Source organism: Ornithodoros turicata, chromosome 8, assembly GCF_037126465.1.
Source record: "Ornithodoros turicata isolate Travis chromosome 8, ASM3712646v1, whole genome shotgun sequence".
Taxonomy (NCBI): domain Eukaryota; kingdom Metazoa; phylum Arthropoda; class Arachnida; order Ixodida; family Argasidae; genus Ornithodoros; species Ornithodoros turicata.
Genome location: NC_088208.1, coordinates 26,544,817 through 26,565,273, shown reverse-complemented (window position 1 = coordinate 26,565,273; position 20,457 = coordinate 26,544,817). Strand labels below are relative to the sequence as shown.

The 20,457-nt window shown below is 48.4% G+C and overlaps 1 protein-coding gene across 2 annotated transcripts in view; it reads left to right on the top strand.

Moving 5' to 3' along the window:
- Positions 1-20,457, top strand: part of LOC135366786 (piezo-type mechanosensitive ion channel component-like) — a 21,945-nt gene extending 1,488 nt beyond the window's left edge. Inside the window, exons 4-38 of one of the 2 annotated variants that reach the window (XM_064599700.1) lie at positions 45-369; positions 809-998; positions 1,058-1,228; positions 3,535-3,824; positions 3,892-4,081; positions 5,218-5,356; positions 5,427-5,638; positions 5,717-5,865; positions 5,928-6,071; positions 6,218-6,345; positions 7,900-8,036; positions 8,104-8,277; positions 8,339-8,446; positions 8,512-8,712; positions 9,108-9,309; positions 9,369-9,470; positions 9,691-9,865; positions 9,933-10,118; positions 10,171-10,228; positions 11,008-11,122; positions 11,190-11,407; positions 11,469-11,601; positions 12,370-12,500; positions 12,559-12,678; positions 13,622-13,900; positions 15,101-15,168; positions 15,226-15,273; positions 15,803-16,340; positions 16,621-16,691; positions 16,748-16,895; positions 16,965-17,012; positions 17,417-17,748; positions 18,726-19,131; positions 19,184-19,797; positions 20,092-20,457. In XM_064599700.1, coding sequence (XP_064455770.1) covers positions 45-369; positions 809-998; positions 1,058-1,228; positions 3,535-3,824; positions 3,892-4,081; positions 5,218-5,356; positions 5,427-5,638; positions 5,717-5,865; positions 5,928-6,071; positions 6,218-6,345; positions 7,900-8,036; positions 8,104-8,277; positions 8,339-8,446; positions 8,512-8,712; positions 9,108-9,309; positions 9,369-9,470; positions 9,691-9,865; positions 9,933-10,118; positions 10,171-10,228; positions 11,008-11,122; positions 11,190-11,407; positions 11,469-11,601; positions 12,370-12,500; positions 12,559-12,678; positions 13,622-13,900; positions 15,101-15,168; positions 15,226-15,273; positions 15,803-16,340; positions 16,621-16,691; positions 16,748-16,895; positions 16,965-17,012; positions 17,417-17,748; positions 18,726-19,131; positions 19,184-19,797; positions 20,092-20,362 — 6,821 coding nt within the window. In that variant the 3' untranslated portion in view covers positions 20,363-20,457. Of the gene's footprint in view, positions 1-44; positions 370-808; positions 999-1,057; positions 1,229-3,534; positions 3,825-3,891; positions 4,082-5,217; positions 5,357-5,426; positions 5,639-5,716; positions 5,866-5,927; positions 6,072-6,217; positions 6,346-7,899; positions 8,037-8,103; positions 8,278-8,329; positions 8,447-8,511; positions 8,713-9,107; positions 9,310-9,368; positions 9,471-9,690; positions 9,866-9,932; positions 10,119-10,170; positions 10,229-11,007; positions 11,123-11,189; positions 11,408-11,468; positions 11,602-12,369; positions 12,501-12,558; positions 12,679-13,621; positions 13,901-15,100; positions 15,169-15,225; positions 15,274-15,802; positions 16,341-16,620; positions 16,692-16,747; positions 16,896-16,964; positions 17,013-17,416; positions 17,749-18,725; positions 19,132-19,183; positions 19,798-20,091 lie in introns of both variants that reach the window. The other variant, XM_064599699.1, reaches the window with a different exon arrangement.

Sequence of the window (20,457 nt, the reverse complement as noted above, 5' to 3'; positions counted from 1 at the left end):
CAGCAGTATCGAAAATAATATACAGGAATAATGATATCTTCCAGATGACAATGTTGTGGATGGCTTCAGGCTGCTGCCACCAGCTCAACGGCTACGGCGCAGATCTATACTATATTTATTCGGAGAACTGCTTGTACTCGTGCTTATGGCGGCCGCCGGTATCCTGCACGCTTCGTTGACATCAATGACCTATTTCCTATCTTTCCTCTGCGTGGCTACTTGGTTGTCTCTGCATCATTGCTTGGACCGCAGTTACCACATTAGCCGGTGCCTGCTCATGCTCTACATTGTTTTTCACCTCATTGCCATCTACGTTTATCAGTTGGACTACGCACAGGAGTATATTCCCTCCGATACATATCAAGCCAGGTGAGTATAGACAACGGGATAAACAATGTAGTGAAAGGAAGATGTTTCGTCTTGGCTACATTCATGCAAAGATATGTCGTCCTGCTCGTGTCTGTTATCATTCGTCATGGAGTACAGCCCATACACACCACATGGAGTAAACAAAGCCTAAGGCCTAAGCTAAGGCCTAAGTCTTGACCAATCACCACCGTGCCTCGGCGGCCGTAGCTATGGAAACGAGCCGCAAGCATCTGTGGGAAAGTCACTTGTAGCCACAAGAAACCGACATGTTGCCTGCCTCAGCCAATCGTCGGAGATGACTTCAAACAGTGGCTTGCTGTGACTACATGTGGCTGATTGTGACTCGTCTACATAGCTACGGCCGCCGAAGCACGATTGTGATTGGCCGATGTCTACGTCACGCCAGTCCGGTAACCGACAGGTCTTCCATGCATTACAGGCTCGTCGGTCTCCTCGCATTACGCAGATCTACCTGCCAATATGAGCCCATTATTGGTATTACAATTGAAGACGTTTACAAGGTGAAGTTTTACGACCAGGACTGGACCTTATATACGGCGCCGTTTGTCGTCCTTGCACTTTACTACGCCGCGGCTGTCATGACGCGCCTTCAGCTGTTGCAGTCACAAGTAAGTTCGCACTGGCAGATGCATTCGAAACATTACATTATATTCAATTCCTTCGTAAGGTCCGACTTCGTCAGAGTTTGATCAGCCTGATGGGCAGTACAATACCACCTAGCTCAGACGAAGTATCACGTGACCTACCTTCGCGTCAGCCATCGCCTTTGGAACCTGGAAGAAGAGTGCATCGACCGTCGGCCGTCTCATTCGCCCCTGTGGACATGAAGGAGGGAAAGGTAAAACTCGCGGTTGCTCTTAGGCTATATTGTGTCTTGTAGCCACCGCGACGTACCCCTCACTATGCAGCTTTGTATATTGGCACTTTTCGGCCAAGAGAAGATGGTAACCAAAATCACTTCCAGCATGCCCTTGTTGTAACGAAGTCAACAGGGCCGGGAAACAATTCGATAAAAGCGAAGTGCCGCAAAAACAGGGACGGTAGCCTCGGAAGCGCGCGCAGAGAGGGCGGTAGCGTTAACAAGTATGTAAGCAAGCAGAGAAACCTGTGGTGAGCACTTTGGAAGCCTTTTTGGTTTATACGGAAGAGAGAGAGAGAGAGAGAGAGAGAGAGAGAGGGCTTACGCTGGCTCGCCCCTTGTACCAAACGGTGTCGGATGTACACTGAAAACACATCTCGGTCGGAAAAGTGTAAGACACCAAGCGATATTTCGAAAAAGCGATTTTTTGTTTACAACGAGGGCTTGCTGTACAGGGTCAGTTGCAAGACAAGGCAAGGGTACCGGCAAGTCACAAGGTGTACAGCAAGTAAGAACCATGATGTGACACAGAAGTCACTATAAAAGACGAACGGACAAAAGCAGACACCAGTGATTTATCCAGACCCCCCTGCACCCCCTAACACCCCTAAATGTTCAGTGACACCCCCCTAACTTTTTCACCTGTGTACCCCCTACAGGGGATGACCTTGCGATTTCAGCTTTAGACGCATGCCAGTAATGATATGTTAAGTCCAACCAGTTTTATCCAACACCCCTCCAGGCTTGGGATTCTGGATAAACCACTGGTAGACACCCCAACATCACCGAATGTCCTCTGGATGTACGAATAATGTCCTAACGAATTCGTACGTCCTACGGATATCCCTCAAATATCCACCGGACGTACAAATCCGGTGTTGTTGGGGCAGGGACACACTGAATCATTGACACATCATGGTTGTTAGTCACCCGCCCCATTTAGCTGTTTTTGTACAGCAAGTAGTCTCCTTACTATAGCAGTCTGCGGTCAATACCTCCCTGTTACCACGAGCAACTCTTTGATGTGTACATGGTGTTCCCGCGTCCCGGCCGAAACCATCCGGAAGTTATCTGCACGGAGCGCCAAAAGTTTAGCAAGCCGGAGGTTTGTACTCCGTTATACATAAAGACATAGATGACCCTTACCTTGTCTGCTACAGTCTGCTGTATGCCAGCTGCAACCTAAATCGACAGAATACAGCAGCAAGGCTAGGAATTCGGAGCAAACAGCAACTCGGAAGCGTATATATACTGCCTGAATTTTCGCATGGAGAGCCGACCCCGCAGCTTTTCGTTAACTTTGACGTGGATGACAGCGTCACTGCAGCATGTCTCTGTATACTCCGGGTGGTTTAGTATACTTCCAGATGTACAATGTACAGTGCTGGACAAAAGTTTACGGAGCACGCTTCGGCGCATTCCTTCTTCAGAGTGACACGCTGGCAGCGAATGGTACCGTACCGACTTACAAACACGCGACTGGGTTAGCTAGCCACAGACAAGTCCGTACAGTCCCATTTGCAGCTAACGTGTCACTTTGAGGAAGCAATGCGCAGGAGCGTGTTCTGTAAACTTTTGTATAGCATTGTACCTAACCGTGTATTCACACGAGCGACGGTTCCCCCAGGAGCGGACGATGCGAAAAGCGTCATAGCTTTCTGCTGTCACGTGAGCAGCAGAACTCACGTACACTGCTAACCGTGCTACACAGCTACAAGATATTCCGTAGCAGACGACAGGAAAACACGCTGACGGTGTCGTCTGCTAAATTCGCAGTACGCCACTCCCGATGTTCCGCACCATGTGAAGGCTCAACATAACACGGGACGGAACTTCGGCTCTGTGAGCAGTGTTTTCGCTTTTTCTTCCACTAGAATATTCCGTGAGGTTGTCGCTCCGGTGAATACACGGTAAATATACTGCAATATGTACTTTATATATATTACCTCAAAATAATTAAATAAGCGTGTTTATTTTTGGGTTTCCGAAATCAAATCTTGTTGCGTGGACCTTGTCGTAAGTATGCTACCGTGGCGTTGACAAGCTATACGGCGTCTTCGACGCCTTAGAGAAATGCGGGAATCGCCAGCGTGGGCAGCACTGCCACGGCTTGTGAAGTTTGTGAAGCTCTCAATGAGTATCTTCGTTTTCTTCCTGCACTTGCTATGTTGTGTACACGTATAGAACCGGCAAGTGAGTGAGAGCGGGTTACGCTAGCTGTGAGGTCGACTGCACTGCTGGGAAGCTGTTGTGGGAATGAAATGAAACAATTTCAATCTATACAGCAGGATAAAGGTGATGACCAGTCACGTTCTGCGAGTCAGGATGACAACCTGTCTGTGTCTGGGTACGCAATGGGACCGAGCACACGCCGTCGTAGTCCACCACCTCCACCGACACGCCTCACGAAGGTCATTAGCCAGGCATTCAAAGTTCTGGTTCAGTGTTTCACATTACTCTCTGGCGGAAGTCACGCATTGACGATGGTTGTCATGATGGCATGGAGCATCACCTATCATTCCTGGTTGACCTTTGTCTTATTAGTATGGTCCTGCATTCTGTGGATGTTGCCAAAGTGAGTACCTTTACTGCTGCAGCGGAGAGGTCTGTATGACTCGTGACGTTCACTATTCTCGACGCAGCAACCGGCAGGCCTGCTTACGATCGTCGCCTGCTCTCGTTGCGTATGCAGAAATCCTTCTGCTTCTTCAGTACCTGTACAGTCTCGATTTGACAGACGAGGAACTGCCAACACACCTGTATGGAACAAATATGAACCAAGTTGGACTAGTCAAGTACTATAACAGATCATATCAGGCCCTCTTCATCAAGGTATACTCCCATGATGCTTGTGCCAGAAACTTCAATGGCAAGGGTATCGATTTAATCGCGTAATTGACGCACTCGCATGATTAGGCACCCACAAATTGGGCGCACGAGTGGTGGCATCGTATTTAATTCAGGTATTTTTGTTCCGCTTGCGGCACACTTGTCGTCTAATTTTCAGTTCTTGGTGCAACAATGACCCTATTGGCTGTGTCGCGCGCTGAGGAGCCCACAAAGCGTCACAAATCACTAATCGGGGGAGGCGCTTGGGCGTAATACGGGTCTAGAGAACCAGTAATGCCAGTGTTGGAATGATTCCGGAATCATTCCGGATGCCCGGAATGGAATTGGAATGGAATGGCGGAAACTGTCCTAAGAATGGAATGGAATTAGGCTTTTTTTTTTCGCAGGCGGAATGGAATTGGAATGGACTGGTCTGGGTGCCACACGGTCAAGGGCGAAATAACCTTGTCTTGTTGCTTTTTCCGTGATAGGCAATGTCAATCTCCTCTCTAGCACCGCTGGGCTACCCAGCACGGTTACCGGTCCCTTTTCTTTTATTGATGGAATTACAGGAATGGAATGGGGTTGGCAAGCCATTCCAGGAGTGTGGAATTGGCAATATCTTTTCATTCCGAGGAATTGGAAGGAATGGAATTATCACAAATCTCCATTCCTCGAAATGGAATTGGACGCAACCCTGTTAGTAAGCGTAGAAGAACTACCGTAATGCCAGTCTAGTCTGTCTAGTAGGTCGTGGCGGAACCATCACCTATTGGAGTCGTCGCGAGAGGGGGCCAGAAGACAGACTCCAATAGGTGATGGTTCCGCCACGACCTACTCAACAACAAGCGACAAGTGTGACGCAAGCAGTACGTATTTTATATACCGCGATTTTGGCAGCACGACCGACATGTGTTACACAGCGGCGACCATCGCAATGCGATGTCAGCAGTACCGCGAAACCACGTACCTCTTGTAGAGGTAATGCCACGCCAACCACCGATGAAGAGTAAAACATTGATCAGTAAGCAGGGCCGTTCAGAGCAATTAGCGTACCTGCTACATGGCGCTACGTTTTTGTGTACCAAGAGTGCGTATATTATGCGAGTAAATCGGGTATTTTGCACCAACTTTTGCAGATTCTATACACTATCGTGTTCTGGATAACACTTCACCAACGCGTCGAGCTTAAACATAGCAGCCCTACAAGCGAGTCCATGGAAACGGCAGCTGAAGAACTGCAGAATGCATCGGTGTCAGGATTCAGCGCCAAGTGTGGTACGTCGGACGTTTCAGAACCTCTCTTCCGAGACGTTTAATAGACCGTATCCTTTCTTTCATCTAACAGAATGCTACCGCAAACAAACTGCACTGCTAACTGGCACTAGCGCACGTATTCAGCTGCAACGTTTGTCGCATCCGTTGCACCAGTTTCTCACTCGCTATTGGGTGTGGGTCGTGGCTTGCTCTTTCGGCCTCGTTGCCCTCGGAGGCACCAAAGTAGTCGTGTACCGTGTCATCTACCTTTTTTTCTTCCTCGCGTTCCTGCTAACTTTCCAGGTAGGCAGCAGTGAGTACGCCAGCCCAGCAGAAAGCGCCGGGCATAGCTCGGTGCCAAAATTGCCTCGATTCTTTCAGCTTTCCTACAGCCTGTGGGTGCGACTGATGTATTCCTTCTGGCTCGTGGTTGTGATATACTCGATGATTGTACTGATTCTCATCTACACGTACCAATTCGAAAAATTTCCCCTCTACTGGGAGACGTACCTTGGTGTGCCACGCGAGATGTAAGATGAAGTGTTTCCGATAACGTAGGCAGCCGCAAACCCGAGGCTATATCCTTTTGCAGACAGCATGCTTTGGGGCTGGAGAAATACACAACGTACGATACATTCCTCGCCTTGCTTGTGCCCACCTTAATGCTGGTGATCATAATCTGGCAGCTCAATTGGTTTCACCAGGGGTTCATACGTTTCAACGAAGAATATGCTTCGTGAGTATCAGCGATGAATGTGATTCTATATTGAACATGCCATTGAACATCGACTATCGCTCCTGGCGATGAAACTCCCCATTCAGCATCTCACAATGAAGTCGTTGTTGTGGTTTGAACATGCATTCTATGTTTCTTCGAAACAGTGTCAAAAGCACGCCTACACCCCAAGTTGCCCAGAAAGCTCCGGACGTCGTTGGAGCGGGTGTGCAGCTACGTGATCCAGACGAACCCGCCGAAGCCTATCGCATTGAAAAAGAACCTCCACGCTTCAGTAAGCTATTCACAAAATCCCCAGCAGGAAGGTTACAGTTGCTGCGACACATAGGGCAGTGTTTCGTGCCTTGTAATCCAATGTCTCTTCCCGAGGCTCGTGTCATTTTGAGAAGAAAATGAGCATGAGCGGACTTCAGCAAGGGACTATAATAATGATTTCAGAAAGCAATAATTATTACTATACGACGATGTCAGTCAGAACGCATTTAGTCGAAAGAGCGGAATCGAACGCTGAAACTTTCCTGATATTTTTCTGAACTTACTATTCGCTTCCGGGTGCATTGTGGGCAGAGCTGTTGCGAGGCGAGTTTGCGCCCAGGGCAGGGCAAATTTGAAGCGTAACCCTAATACTAACCTTGATTTGACACGTAACCCTGTAGACAAAGAAGAGAAAGCGCTTATTTGCACTGCCGAGATTGTGAATTCAAATTCTCTTTACCGCTTTATACTGTCCAACCAACCTGGCAGGGCCTGCCGTTCGGCGCCCCCTCTGGCGAGGGCGCCCGGGGCGGCTGCCCTTCTCTCACCCCCGCCGCTACGGCTCGGATTCTGGGAGAAACAGGGTGGTAACAATTAAGATAGCGTTCTTTCCCGCAAGAGACACTGAGACACAGCGCGAAATTTACTGTAGAACATATCTTGGGTAAGAGACAACGCAACACAAGGACAAAGAGAAGGACGACACGGCTGACACTGAAGGATTTGCTGTCAAAACGTGCAATACAGGGCCCTAAGTTTATAAAGGCTTAAACGACAAAAACTGTACAGTCTGTGGACAAGAACAACAAGGACACAACAACAAGTAGAAGGATCAGTCAAGTACAGTCAAGGACAAGAATCTACCGTTTGGTGTCCTTATTGGTATTCTAAGCAGGTAATTTCATACTGTAGTTGATTAACCCAGGGTGCTTCTAAAGCAAGAGGGTCTGGTTCACTGCGAGTAGAGAAAAACCAGAGACACGGAACACATGAAGAGGAACACATGTTCTCAGAACGTGTATGCATCCTCTACTTGTGCTGGTTCCAAAGCCTTCCAATGTTGATGTACGAGAAACGCTTAAAACGTTTTCCTCGTACATATCCTGTGCAGTCAAGGCTGATGTTTGCCTAAATAAAACTGATGATCTACTTGGGCTGTAATGTGCCAAGCAGCTCAAGGTAATGTTTGCTTAAATACGATGTAGGAGAGCATAGAAATTAGCACCACCACCACCACCACCACCACCACCATTGCACATCTTGGTTCAAATCAATTGAGATATGAAAACTTATTACTGTAAAGTGCTGTGGCGTTGCAGTATGTTGAGCTTGAAGCAAGGCCGGCGTCTACGGGGGGGATTTACGGGGGAAATTACCCACTTGTCCCCATGGAGGCGAAACGTAGACGTCGACCTACCTCTGCGGTCATTTCTATGGTCACCTCACTGCGTGACCAGGCATCAACCAGAGTCAGGCTTCACTATACTGATGGCCCGTGCCACGCACTCTGGTTGATGCCTCGTCATGCGCAGTGAAGTGACCAGCTTTCATTTATAATTAACTACATTCACAGGTTTCCGGAGACCGCGTGTGTCCTGGCTCCAGGTACACAGATTCCTGTCGGACGCCATGGAAGTAGTGTGGCGACTGTTGGAAATTCATGTCATCAAGATCGTGTTCTTTTCCGTTTTCTACGTGTCTGTTAATGACGTGAGTCGTGTATACCATCAATAGACACTGTTATTGTATCACAGAGCTGTACGTTTTTTTCCCGCAGGTATGCGTCTTGAACCTGGTGTTCGTATTGCTCGTAGTGTTTGCGCTCCCTTTCCGACCGCTACACTTTTTCTTCTCTCACTGCTGTTCGCTGTGGGCGTCAGCCCTCTTCCTGGTGAAGATGATATACCAACTGAGCTTCGTTGACGCAGAAAGAGCAGCGCTCAACTGTTCAGTGAGTCTTTACTTTCTCATCACACAGCTCTGTGAATCTTTAGCGGACGAAGTACTTGCAGATTGAGAACAGCAACGACACGTCCGTGCCTACTGCACTGTTCAACAGCACGGTGAACAACATGATGTGGATTGGTCTTCGAAAATATTCCGACATGTCGTACAGCACGGTACCGTCCCACAGCAGCTTCACAGGAGCAGGGCACACGTTCATATTTTTCGTCAAACCTTTCAGAGCTACATAGCACTGGTCTTCATGTTCACCATCCAAGGAGTCGTGAGGTACCGGCAAAGGTACAACAGGCAACGGAATGGACTTCCAGAACCAAAACCTGGCATTGCTTTTCCCTTTGTCAAGCGGAACAACGCTGACGACAACATCAGGACGTTCATCAAATTCCTCGTGAACTACGGTTTCTACAAATTTGGTGTTGAGGTGAGCGCTTAGGGGATCTTCTAGGCACGGTGGGGTCACACCCACCCTAAAACGAAAATCCTGGACAAATTCATGCGCCAGTGTGCAGCTTTCAAGCTAGCAACAGCGAACTGGCAGATGAGGAAACTGCCGAGTATCCCTGATGAGTGACCAATGTTGTGAAGCAGTACTATGCAGCCTGACAGGGCAAGCAGCAGCCGTCAATCGCAATAGCGTTCCGTCCTCACTTTATGAAGGAGCTGAGGGGATTCTCGAGCGGCGTCCTCAAAAGTTTTTCGCTGCTCCCTGAAGATCATGAAACTCATGATGCTCATGCAATCTCCAATGAGACACATCCATTCTCTTTGTGTATTTCTGACACATTTAACATTGATTGTCGTGCCTTGCACTTCCAGATTTGTTTCGTATCAATGGTTTTCTGCATGGGAAATCACATGGACGTGTTTGCCCTTCTGAACTCAATGTGGCTCAGTGGACTATTCCTTCTGAGGCGTCGCCGGCTAAGCACTATCTGGCCCTACTATGTAGCATACCTGTGCGTAACCCTGCCTCTCCAGTACATCATGGTCCTTGGATTGCCGCCAGAACTTTGCATCGGTTAGTCCAGCTTATAGTAAACTGCAAGAGCGTTTGTAAAATGTAATCTACTGTACCAGATTACCCATGGCAAGGTTCGCAACGTAATGCACTTCGAGAAATAGCATACTGGCTGTACCTCCCAGACTATCTGGAGCCACCGGAAACTCAGAAACTTCATGGTAAACACGATTTTCATTTTACTTAAAGCATCCCAACTGGGCCCATTGGCATTCAGACATCGTAGTAAAAGGGGCTAGAAAGACAACGACGACACACACTCGAAGCTGCTTCCCTCTGGTTTTTGCCCTTTTAGTACGATGACGATGCTCATTACGGGCAATGTAATGAGCTAACGGTAATGAGCTAAATGGAATGGTCTAACGTAAGTTTCTTTTACAGCCGAGTTCCTTCACCTCATGCTAGCATGCAGCCAGCTTTTCATATTCTCCATAGAAAACTCCCACAACAGAGTGCTCAGTTATCAAGGAGGCTCTAACAGGGAGATTTACGACCGTAGTGGACGCTTTATAGGTAGAACACCGAATCCCATTCCGGACTTCGTCACCTATGTGAGGTAAGTAATAGTGCAGTGCCTTCACCAAAGATGCAGTCTTTTGGTCACATCCGTGGATGCATTGCAGGTCGTACTTGTCAATGATCCAATCCTACGTGTTCTTCTCCTTCTACTGGATTACGCTGGCAGTGATGTTTGTGGCGGGCACAAGCCAAGTTTCCATATTTGCGATGGGTTATGTCCTGGGCTGTTTTGTCTTCCTGTGGAACGGGAATGACTTTTACCTGAAACCCATGAACTTGCTGCTCAAAAAGTAAGGACATCGCTTTCGTCAACTGCCATTCATAACTGCTCCTTGCGCGCAGGTGGAACATGTTGCTCGCCTACAACGTTCTGGTCATCTTCATCAAATGCATCCTGCAGGTGGTTCTTACGTGATCCTTTTAAAGCGATAGCTTCATATGGGACCAACGACCGTGTAGGTCCGTCTGCGGATTGATAGGACCACGTGACACGACCGTCATCGTGACTAAGCGGCATAAGGACGCGGACAAAGAACGAAGACAGGACGACTGCACTGCGACTGACTGTTCTTTGTCCACGTCCTTGTGGTGCTTAGTCACGATGAATGTACACAAATTACCCCGCCTCACCACACTCCTTCAGTGACACAACCGAACTCTCATCAGACTGTTTGAAATTATGTAAACACAACAGTAAGAATGCGGAAACAAATATATTTGCAAAACATCAAAACGCTTTCTATATATTCAGTACCACTTGAGTTTCGCCAACGATGGCCCTGTATAATGCTACCGAATGTACAGCACTGTCTTATATCCCTGTCACACAGGCATTCTCCAATGATCATTGAAGAGAATGACCACTGAACATTCGCGAAGCGCCACCAAGCGTGCAACGTTGAAACTTCTCCGAGGGTATTGGATCCAATGGTCTTCGAGAAGCTGACGCGTTTGGGGGCGCTACGCGTATGTCCAACGCACATTGAAAGGCTGTTCGTGTGACCTGGGTATACTAGCCCACCATCACCCCGAATGACAGGATGATCAGAAGTGATAAGGGCTATCATCCTGTGCAATGGTTGGCTTTTTCGCGTGTTATGTGGTGCGCGCTTGACCACAATGTCCAAAAATGCGGCTAATCTTATCTGATACGAAATGACGACACGTTTTGACTTCTAGCTCGTTGGTTGCGTCTTCAAAGAGTACCTGTTCACATACTCCTGTTGGATGGTGCAACTCCTTGGCATTGTGTGTCTCAGAAATCCAGTGGTCCAAATATCTGTAACCTCGAAAGGTGAGTAACACCGCAACACGCTTAACCGCACGTGCATACATGTTTCCTTATGGTCAATCCAATTCAGACATGCCTGGAGCTTTAGGGCACTCCGACGCCGGAGGTGACGTTTGTCGTCCTTCTCCTGCGTTCGAAGGCAGCCTCTTCTGGGACGGCGTCTGTCTTGCGTTCTTGCTGGCGCAGAAGCGTCTGTTCATGTCTTACTACTTCCACCACCTCATCATCGAAGTCCTCGTGCAGCAGCGCCTTGCGTCCCGTGGAGCTGAGATGATCCACGATATCAAGGTTTGACTGCGACGTTACGCCGTCCCACGTTGATGGCAGTCTCGAAACTGTTTCTTTTCAGCTTGAAGACGTTGAGGAGCAGCGGGCGTATGAACAGGAGCTCATGAAGAAGATCAAATGGAAAACGGAAAAGCTTCGTGCGAACCAGCAGAAGATGCGAGTGCGCGACGAAGAACCGGAAACGCACTACGAGGGTGAGTTGGTAGTTTATGCTTATATGCTTGTATGCTTGTTTGTGATGTATGGTATGCGAGTCATCTTTAAGTCGCGCCAAGTGGAGTCGTAGAAAGGGACGTCACAGAGGGGTTAATATGGTGTAGGTGTGAATTATTCAGTAGAAAGTGGGCTGATGCCGACCTGAGTCATTTGCTTCAATCTACCTTCAGTAATGGAAAAGATAACGAGAGAACTAGAAGACTCACCTTTTCCATTACTATGTATTAACAGGCCCAAACATTCACCCAATCTACCTTCAGTGCTCCACTATTATAGGACCTAGATGTCAGTTCGCGTTTGTTGTAGTTGCTTATGTGGCATTCTTATGTAGTTGATTATGTCGCAACTGCTGAAATAACACACCAGCACTGGACAGCTTTTTCGTCGGCCTTACTGTGCGGTCATTAGCACAGAGCAGGTAGGTTGAAGAGTAGGTAGGTGCGTGACGTCAGAAGGTCACGCAGAACGTGTCTATCCCGTCAGGGTGAGAGCCTCGCCAGCTGAAAGCCCCAGTGCCCCAGGCAGTGAAGCGTAAGCTTCAGATATGTACCATGCGTAGCGCAGATGTTTGGCTATTGTACAACGAGCAATATTGGGTTCCAATGAGTGCAGTGCCCTTGATTGCTTGTATATAGTCTACATTATCTTGCTACCTACCTGTATTACGGTATACGGTGCCGGTCGGTCGGTAGCTCCGGCGTTGTCCTGGGCATTCAGTGATATCACGCGACTTCCATATAATGCAGCAATTCGTTCGGGTGACTACTACTTGTTCGACGAGCAGTCCAGCGTTGATCTTGAGATTGAAATTGACAGCGTGAAGGCGCGGCGTTTGCCGGACGAAGACGCGGACGTCAAAGTTCGTGGGATAAACGCAGTAAGTATGAGGCAATGCACTTGTGCACATCCCCTTGTGATACACGTATGCTTCGCAGCTTCTAAGCACTGCCATCAAAACTGGAAGTCTACGTCGTGCGCCTGAGGAGTCGTCTTGGCTTGGTGGCACGTCTATTCAGGAACCTCCAGCCAGCAGCGCGGAGTCGACAGAGTCTGAGGTATGGACTGGCAGGGATGTGCCGTAGCAACGCTATCTAGACAGCAACAACAAAAAAGCATGCTTAAAAGCGCACTGCAAGACTCGTTTTATGCTGGTGTCAAGGTAACATCCTTCATTCCGCGAGAAAATTTTGCACTTTAGTGCCCCTTTAATGCCTTGCTACGTGGGGTCAGGATTCAGTCAGTCGCCGCAGACGATGTCAAACACAGGCTTTCTGTGGATACAAAGTGGCTGTCCACGTGGCTCATGGTCGCTCGCTTCCATAGCTAGTACCACCGAAGCAGGGTCGTGATTGGCAGACTCTTACGCAGAATTGTTACGTCACGTCGTTTAAGTGGTCAGGATGTGTTTCCAGGTAGTGCTGGTCGTTCTCATGGGTCTATCGGTCTCTGTCACTTCCAACACGTCCAACACCCCATTTGAGTGCAGCACGGTCTGACATCAAATAACACAATCTGTATCTGTAAAGCACCTTTGCTCTGTATTTGCGATCACGCATTTTGGAGGGGGAACGAACAAGTGCTGTTCCTGTCCGCGTGTGTTTGTCTCTCATTTAGCCGGTATTGCATGACTGCGGAGGACTGGAGGCCACATAAGTTGCAGTGAACTTACGTGAAAATGTCAATCTTGCGTACTCACGATCCGGTCTGATTTCTTGTGCCATTTTGGCAGCGGTGATACTGCTTGCTTAGCGTGACTGCCACCTGTGCACATGTCCAATTGCATACCTGTCGATACACGAGAACGCGACACAAAGGACACCAGTGATCCGTGAGCTGCCACCTATTACAACTGATGCACGCCGGGACTATCCTAGTGTATGACTGTGCCTCGCAGTCACCCACATCCCTGCATCTTCTCGCTGACGAGTTATTACCCGTGCCTGTTAGAGACACTGTATCTGTAGTTCTATTCAACCCCAGGAAAGGCACTTGTTACAGATACATCACCAAGCACCAGCGGGAACGAAGACTGTCTGTTACGCACCATCCAAAAGACCTCCGGTGCTAAGGAGGGCTTCTTCAACTGGCTTCGTTGAGGCGCAGACTGAGGCTTCCGACAAGCAGTTCAGCGACGTACTGTTGGGATACCTTGGTTTCCTTGTAGCTCTCATTGACAGCATGCTCATCAGTGCCACAGCTAAACTGAATGAAGTCTCCCGAGACTACCGCTACGTTGCGAGACACCTGGCAGAGGAAAAACGGCAAGACAAGAAACGGGTAGGTTAGTGGGAGACTTCCCGGTTAAATCTTTGCGCACCACATCATTGAAACGGCCTGTCTGTTGGGTGCTTTCACTTCCAGTGGACATTCTCCTACTTTAAGCGCTATTGATAAGCAGTACGTGTAGCGGTAGATGTGCTAGAGCTTCTGTAGTGTGTGCACACAACAGAAAGTAGGGAAGCCTTGTGCCGTCATGGAAATCGCAGCCATGGTACATAGGTGCACGAGCCTTCTTATGAACTGCTACTACAGAAATGCAGCAGATCTAGGAAACAGTGTGCGACCTTTTGTTTTGTTAACGGGACGGTGGTGAATACGTGATTGAACTGACCCGTAGAAAAATACGCAATGAATGCAATGGTAGCACGTGACACTAGGATGTATTAGTAACATGCGCAAACCGAAATTAATCAAAAGCATGAATGTTCCCGAGAACTGCTTCATGCTTCACCTTAGTCACTAAATAGGGGTACAGAGTATCGTATTCATTTTCCGCGCCGGAGCCGCGGTCCGGTGTCCGCGATTGGACAGATCACGTCACGTGGTTTCTCCTTCCAAGAACTCTCCGTCCATGTTGGGTCACCTCCATGCAAAACTGTTCCCGGGTTGCGAGCTGGCTCGACTGTGCGTTCTCAACCGGAGAAGGGGGAGCTGGCGTCCCATTGCTAGGCGACGCAGCCGCAGCCGACTCAAGATAGCGGGCTCGCTCGCCGGCGTGGTTCAGTGTCTCTACTCTGCTTCATATTTAGTGACTCTACTTCACCCGTGACCGCCCCAGTTTCTCGCGACCTAGCTTTTGCGAAGGCAATGGCCTCTGAGAGGAAAGAACTATCTGCCCTGGTGGTAATGTGAGGAGCGAGAGTTGTCGCCTCTGACCAAAATGTCCATCTAAGTCAGAAATTACGCGTTTGTTTCTTTTTTGTGTGAATGTGTTTCATGTCTCAGATTTGCTGACAGTTAATATTTTGTCATCGACAGCATACTGTCATCCAACGTAATTTGCTTCTAAAGAACAGGAGTAGCAAACAAGTAGTGCTCTTAGCACCGGTGTCACTTGCAACCACTGGTGTCTCGTACCATAGTGCAGAGAAACGCGCTGCAAACATTTTGCCCAATGAACAGTGATCTACTAACGATTTACCTTACGTGTGGTGTGGTGTGTGGTGCCATGGATGCTAACGATCCCGTCGATTTCAGTACACGACTGGTCTGGCAACGACTTGGGACGTCGAAACAGTGAGAAGAACGAGAATCCACTTCTATGAGTAAGAATACTGTCCTGGTGTGAGCACCTACTTACAATGCACACATGTCGCCTGCAGGACCACAAAGCAACAACATCGAACGTGTCCAACACCGAGATCTCGCACGTGAGTCTTGAGGATGAAACACTGGGGCTATTCCTTCAAAGGCGTTGTCGTTCCTGCTTAACATTACAGATGGCCTGTAAATGAGAAAAAGGCGCATATTTACCTAACTAGCAATATGTAATGCTGAGGCACAGCTACAAATGCAACAAAATGCAAGAATGCAACGCAATGCGAACGATTGCACTAGCGTACCGAGAAAGATATGCGCTACGTCGTTCTGTTCCGTTCCATATGCCAACCTGCTTGCTTTCTGCATTGCACAGCCTGATCAAATGAGATGTGCACACATGACGAAGTGCAAGACAGTGTAAATACTGCAAGGGGTGTTCAAGGGCGAAGTTCACCTATGCGACTGGGACACCGGTCTGGGACGTGTTTGCTTCTTGTCTTGGAGACACCCAATTATGTTTGAGCACTGCTGTTTGAGAATTCTCTCGATGATTCTATGATAATTGTATCCACGTTGTAAGAAGCGTGCGATTTCAAATGTTGTTCTCTCATTGAACGTTAACGCACCCGCATTTTGCAGGTACAGCGTGGACAAGCAGGACTGGGGCGTTCCTCAACAACGACCGTCCGCCATACGGTTCCTCGTCGCTTTCTTTTACGCCATCGTGTCCAGATCTGAGGTGGTCTGTTACCTCATAATCGTCATGAACCAGATCATGTCGGCCAGTCTTCTCTCTCTGCCACTTCCGCTCATGGCTTTCCTCTGGGGCTCGCTATCCGTCCCACGGCCGTCCAAGACCTTTTGGATCACCATCATCACCTACACGGAAGCCATTATCGTTGTCAAGTACCTTTTCCAGTTTGACTTCTTCAAATGGGATGACACTGACACGGGTAGCGCATTCGATGCGCCGAGGCTCATAGGGATCGACAAGCGGAAGGGCAACACACATTACGCGCTTTACGATCTCGTTCTGTTGCTCTTCGTGTTCTTCCATCGGTTTATGCTGAAGGGCCTCGGCCTTTGGAAGGACACTGAGGGTACTTCCAGTTGCAGCGAAAGCTCGTCAACGGAGGCATTCACCACAGCGCTGTCACCGACGCCACCAGAGAGAACGGTGTGTGCCCCCTAATGAGGCTTGTGCAGTGACGTCACGTTTGGTCACGTGATATGGGAAAACTCATTGCCTCACAGGAGTCGCAGAAGGAGGGTATGCCTTGCGGAGTTGTTGCGGTATGAGGCCAATTATGAGAGGTAAGTTGTGAAAACACGCGCTGCTACCTCATTCGTCCCACGGCGTTTTCCCATGTCACGTGGCTCAAAGGCTGCGCGTGACGTCATGTGCACGGGCCTCATTATGCACCAGCGTGAAACTATAATTCACGAGTATCCCTTAGGATGCAAACGACGAGACCGATGACTGGGGCAAAAATGACGCCAGCCTTAACCTGCATCATGCGTTTGACGGGTAAGCTTAATGGTGATTATGAGTGCGCCGGAACAAACACCGAGATGCTTCTATAGGGTCTGGTATTATACGGATCAATTCAAGACTTTCTTCCTCGACCTGCTCCATCCGGTATATCAAGTCACAACCGACGTGTACGGTTACATGTTCTTGTGCGACTTCATCAACTTCATGATCATGGTGTTCGGGTACTGGGCGTTTGGTGTAAGTCATGCGCACCAGTACGCAAAACTGACGTGCAGTAATGGTATACACACCTTTTTTTTTTTCCAGACCGGAAGTTCAGAAGTAGGCGTGGCGACTTATGTCCGAAAGAATGAGGTTCGAAGAGCCATTAAAAGGGCCTGAATGTGCAAAAATTACTTCTCGCGGAATGAAAGATGCGTTACCTCGACAGGAATGCAAAAGGAACAAGATTTATCACTTACGTCGTTCATGATTGGTGCACGAACGAAACCGCAACTTGCGTTTTCCCTCTCCTCCTCCTCAAGAAGTGCGGCAGTCCGGAGCGGGCTCTCATTGGTCGTCGATTTGTCCAATCATCGCGGGAGGTCGTTTAAAGAAACCAATGACAGGCACATGAATCACGAACGACGCAACTGATGAATCCTGTTCCTTTTGGATCGCTATCAAGGTAACTGCGACCTTTCATTGCGCGGGCTGAAATTTTTGTGCTGTGGTGTCCTTGAACAGTAAACGTTATCAACGTAAAATGTGCCTTGCAGGTGCCACTACCTTACATGGTAATGCTGTTGGCGCAATTCGGCCTCATAGTTATCGACCGTGCGCTGTATTTGCGAAAGTACATTCTGGGCAAGCTCATCTTCCAACTTCTCATGGTTCTGATCATTCACCTCTGGATGTTTTTCGTGGTTCCTGGCATCAGTCAGCGCTCATTTGTGGACGACAGAAATCTGCCGCCCAAACTGTGGTACTTCATAAAGTGCGTCTACCTCATGCTCTCGGCGTACCAGATTCGTTGCGGATATCCGAGCCGTATATTGGGCAACTTTTTCTGCAAAGAGTACTATTACATCAACTACGTTCTTTTTAAAGGGTAAGCTGGGTCTTGGTTGGCTCTGGTTTCATGGTGCGTCTAGAGGGTTGGGTTAAGATCCACTTCGCAAAAGTAACAACAAAAATACTGAACACTGAATATACTGAACGCTGAAGTTTTCCCTTTAATTGATACAAGATTTCATGCAGTGGACTGCATTCCACTGCATGAAATCTTGTATCAATTAAAGGGAAAACTTCAGTGCTTTCTATTTTTGTTGTTACTTTTTCGTCTACACTCAAAAATTCAGTGATAAATTAAATTCCCCAAGATTGCAATTGCTCCCCATTTTAGCCCCTGCAATTTACTCCCAAGCACTGCGAACAGCGCGAAGTGTTCCGCTGGATGGTACAGTCTAAATAAATATTTGTTCTATAAGAACAAGGCAATAATTCTAGGCAACATTGCTAGGACCGCCAGGATAGTTTCGTAGCATTACCATTTGTGCACATAGAACTGTGCAGTGTTTCGCTGGAAATTTCCCTGTATCAAGTAACGCTGACCCTCGCTTGTGCTCTATGAACGTAACGTCTCGATTGATCACTTTCGATAAGTCACTTTCGATAAGTCATTTGCGGTTCTCGCAACATCATACGAATATTACGGGCTTGCTGAAGTCTGCCAAACTTGGTTCGCTGCGGTGACAAGACCGATACGTAGGCTAGGCATCCTCACTCTGTAGCATCCATATAGTCTCGATATAGTCTCCATATAATCCGTATAGTCTCGAAAGGGTCGAACGGTTGTGGCAAATGCATCTAGAGCGCAAAAGGTCTAGAACTACTCCCTCCTTTCCCATCGCTAATGTGACTGACGCTTGTGTGACGCGAGAAATTCCATGTGGCATCTTGGCTATTACGGTCTGCTGTAGGGTTAAATCTCTCAAAAAAACTGGCGGGCTTCTCCAACGGACGGAGCCTCCTAAATTTGTTGTAGGGCCATGTCTCCGCGAGGTCATTGACTAAATTCTGTTCCAGGTACATGTTGGTACCTTTCTTATACGAATTACGGTCTCTCATGGACTGGATCTGGACGGACACCAGCATGAGTCTGGGCTACTGGTTTAAAATGGAGGATATATTTTCGAGTGTCTTTCTCACCAAATGTCTTCGTCGAGCGGAAGCGGACTACCCAACTCCCCGTGGTGAAAACCGCGATTCCTTGACGAAGTACGGACTGGGAGGCCTGCTACTCATCGTACTCATTCTAGTGATCTGGTTCCCGCTGTTACTGTTCTCCCTCGCTAATACGGTGGGACGCTCCCTTCTTCCGTCCCGTTGCTCCCTGGAGTTAGGCATAGGCGGCTATCAGCCACTCTTTCGGATGAGCCTTCAGGGGAACGCGATGCAGCCGATGCCAGAAGGGTCATGGAGAATCCTGAAGGTAAGTCTTCTGCGTTCGCAGCCATACGCTCAGAAGGACTTCTTTTTTGCAGACCATGTATAAGTCCAAAACTGGTGCACGGGAGTTCTTGAGTAACTACGATGCCGAAGACGTCGCTGTGATAACTGTCAACGGCAATTCCACTGGTCTATGGGCCATAAGCCCTCCTGGACGGCAGAAGTTGATGCAGCAGCTGAATGACTCTTCCATCCCGCTCCAAATAACCATGAAATGGGAGATCACGCGCATTCTAAGTGGCAAGAACAACGCCGATCAGACGCACAGCGCCGTGGAAGTCTCGCCTTTGTCGGATGCAGCGTTGAGACGGGAGCTGTCGCGTATGATAGCGGGCGATGAAGCCACCGATGTCGCCCTTCCCGCGATATTCCCAAAGTATATTCTATCGTCCCGAACGGGGAAATTGGAAGTCGTTGGTGCTCTGGATCCGCCGAGTTCGATGTATCGAAATCTGACGTTGCGCCTGCGCTTTGGAACCTTCCGCAACGGCAGCGATCCGGGCGAGTGGTGGGAAATTCAAGAGCAGTGCTCCAAAGGATCTCCCTATCCTTTCCTCCCACCGGAGCATGCTTCCTGCTCTTACCTGAATATGATCGTGTTCTGCGACAAGGTCTTTCCCCAAGCTTTGCTGTTCTTCTGGGATTACGGGTGAGCCATTGTTGAATGTGTATTGGAAGTACCACCGCTAATTAAAAAGACGACGGTAAACCTCACTCAAAGGCTTGGTACGCGAAATATCCATTCCGTCAGTAACTATTATACGCCATAATGAATTTTCGTCTTAACTTCCAAAGCTAGATGCTCCGGAACTAACTTCCAGAACAAAAATGAAACCGAAACTCATTTTTCGGCGAGTGCAGTGACACCAGGATTACAGTGGGATTAATTCCGAAGACACGATATTCAGTCCGTGGTAGTCATTCTGTTTGCTCTCTCGCTTAGGATTATTGGCATGTATACAACGTTCGTGCTGGTGGTCTCCCGTCTGCTGCGTCGCTTGCGGGCAGGGTCATCGATCTACATCAAGTTCGACGACATGCCGAACGTCGATCGTGTCTTGCAGCTCTGTTTGGACATCTACCTTGTGAGGGAAAGCAAAGAGCTTCTCCTCGAGGAAGATTTATTTGCCAAGCTCATATTCCTCTACCGTTCCCCGGAGACTCTCATAAAGTGGACACGGCCAGCGCAACCGATCATGCATCAACCGGCATGATTCTGTTTGTTGTTTTGGGATTTGAATATAAGCGTTTGGATATAAAGAAAAATATGTAAAAATATAGAAAGTTCATAAACCCCTTTTATTCGCCT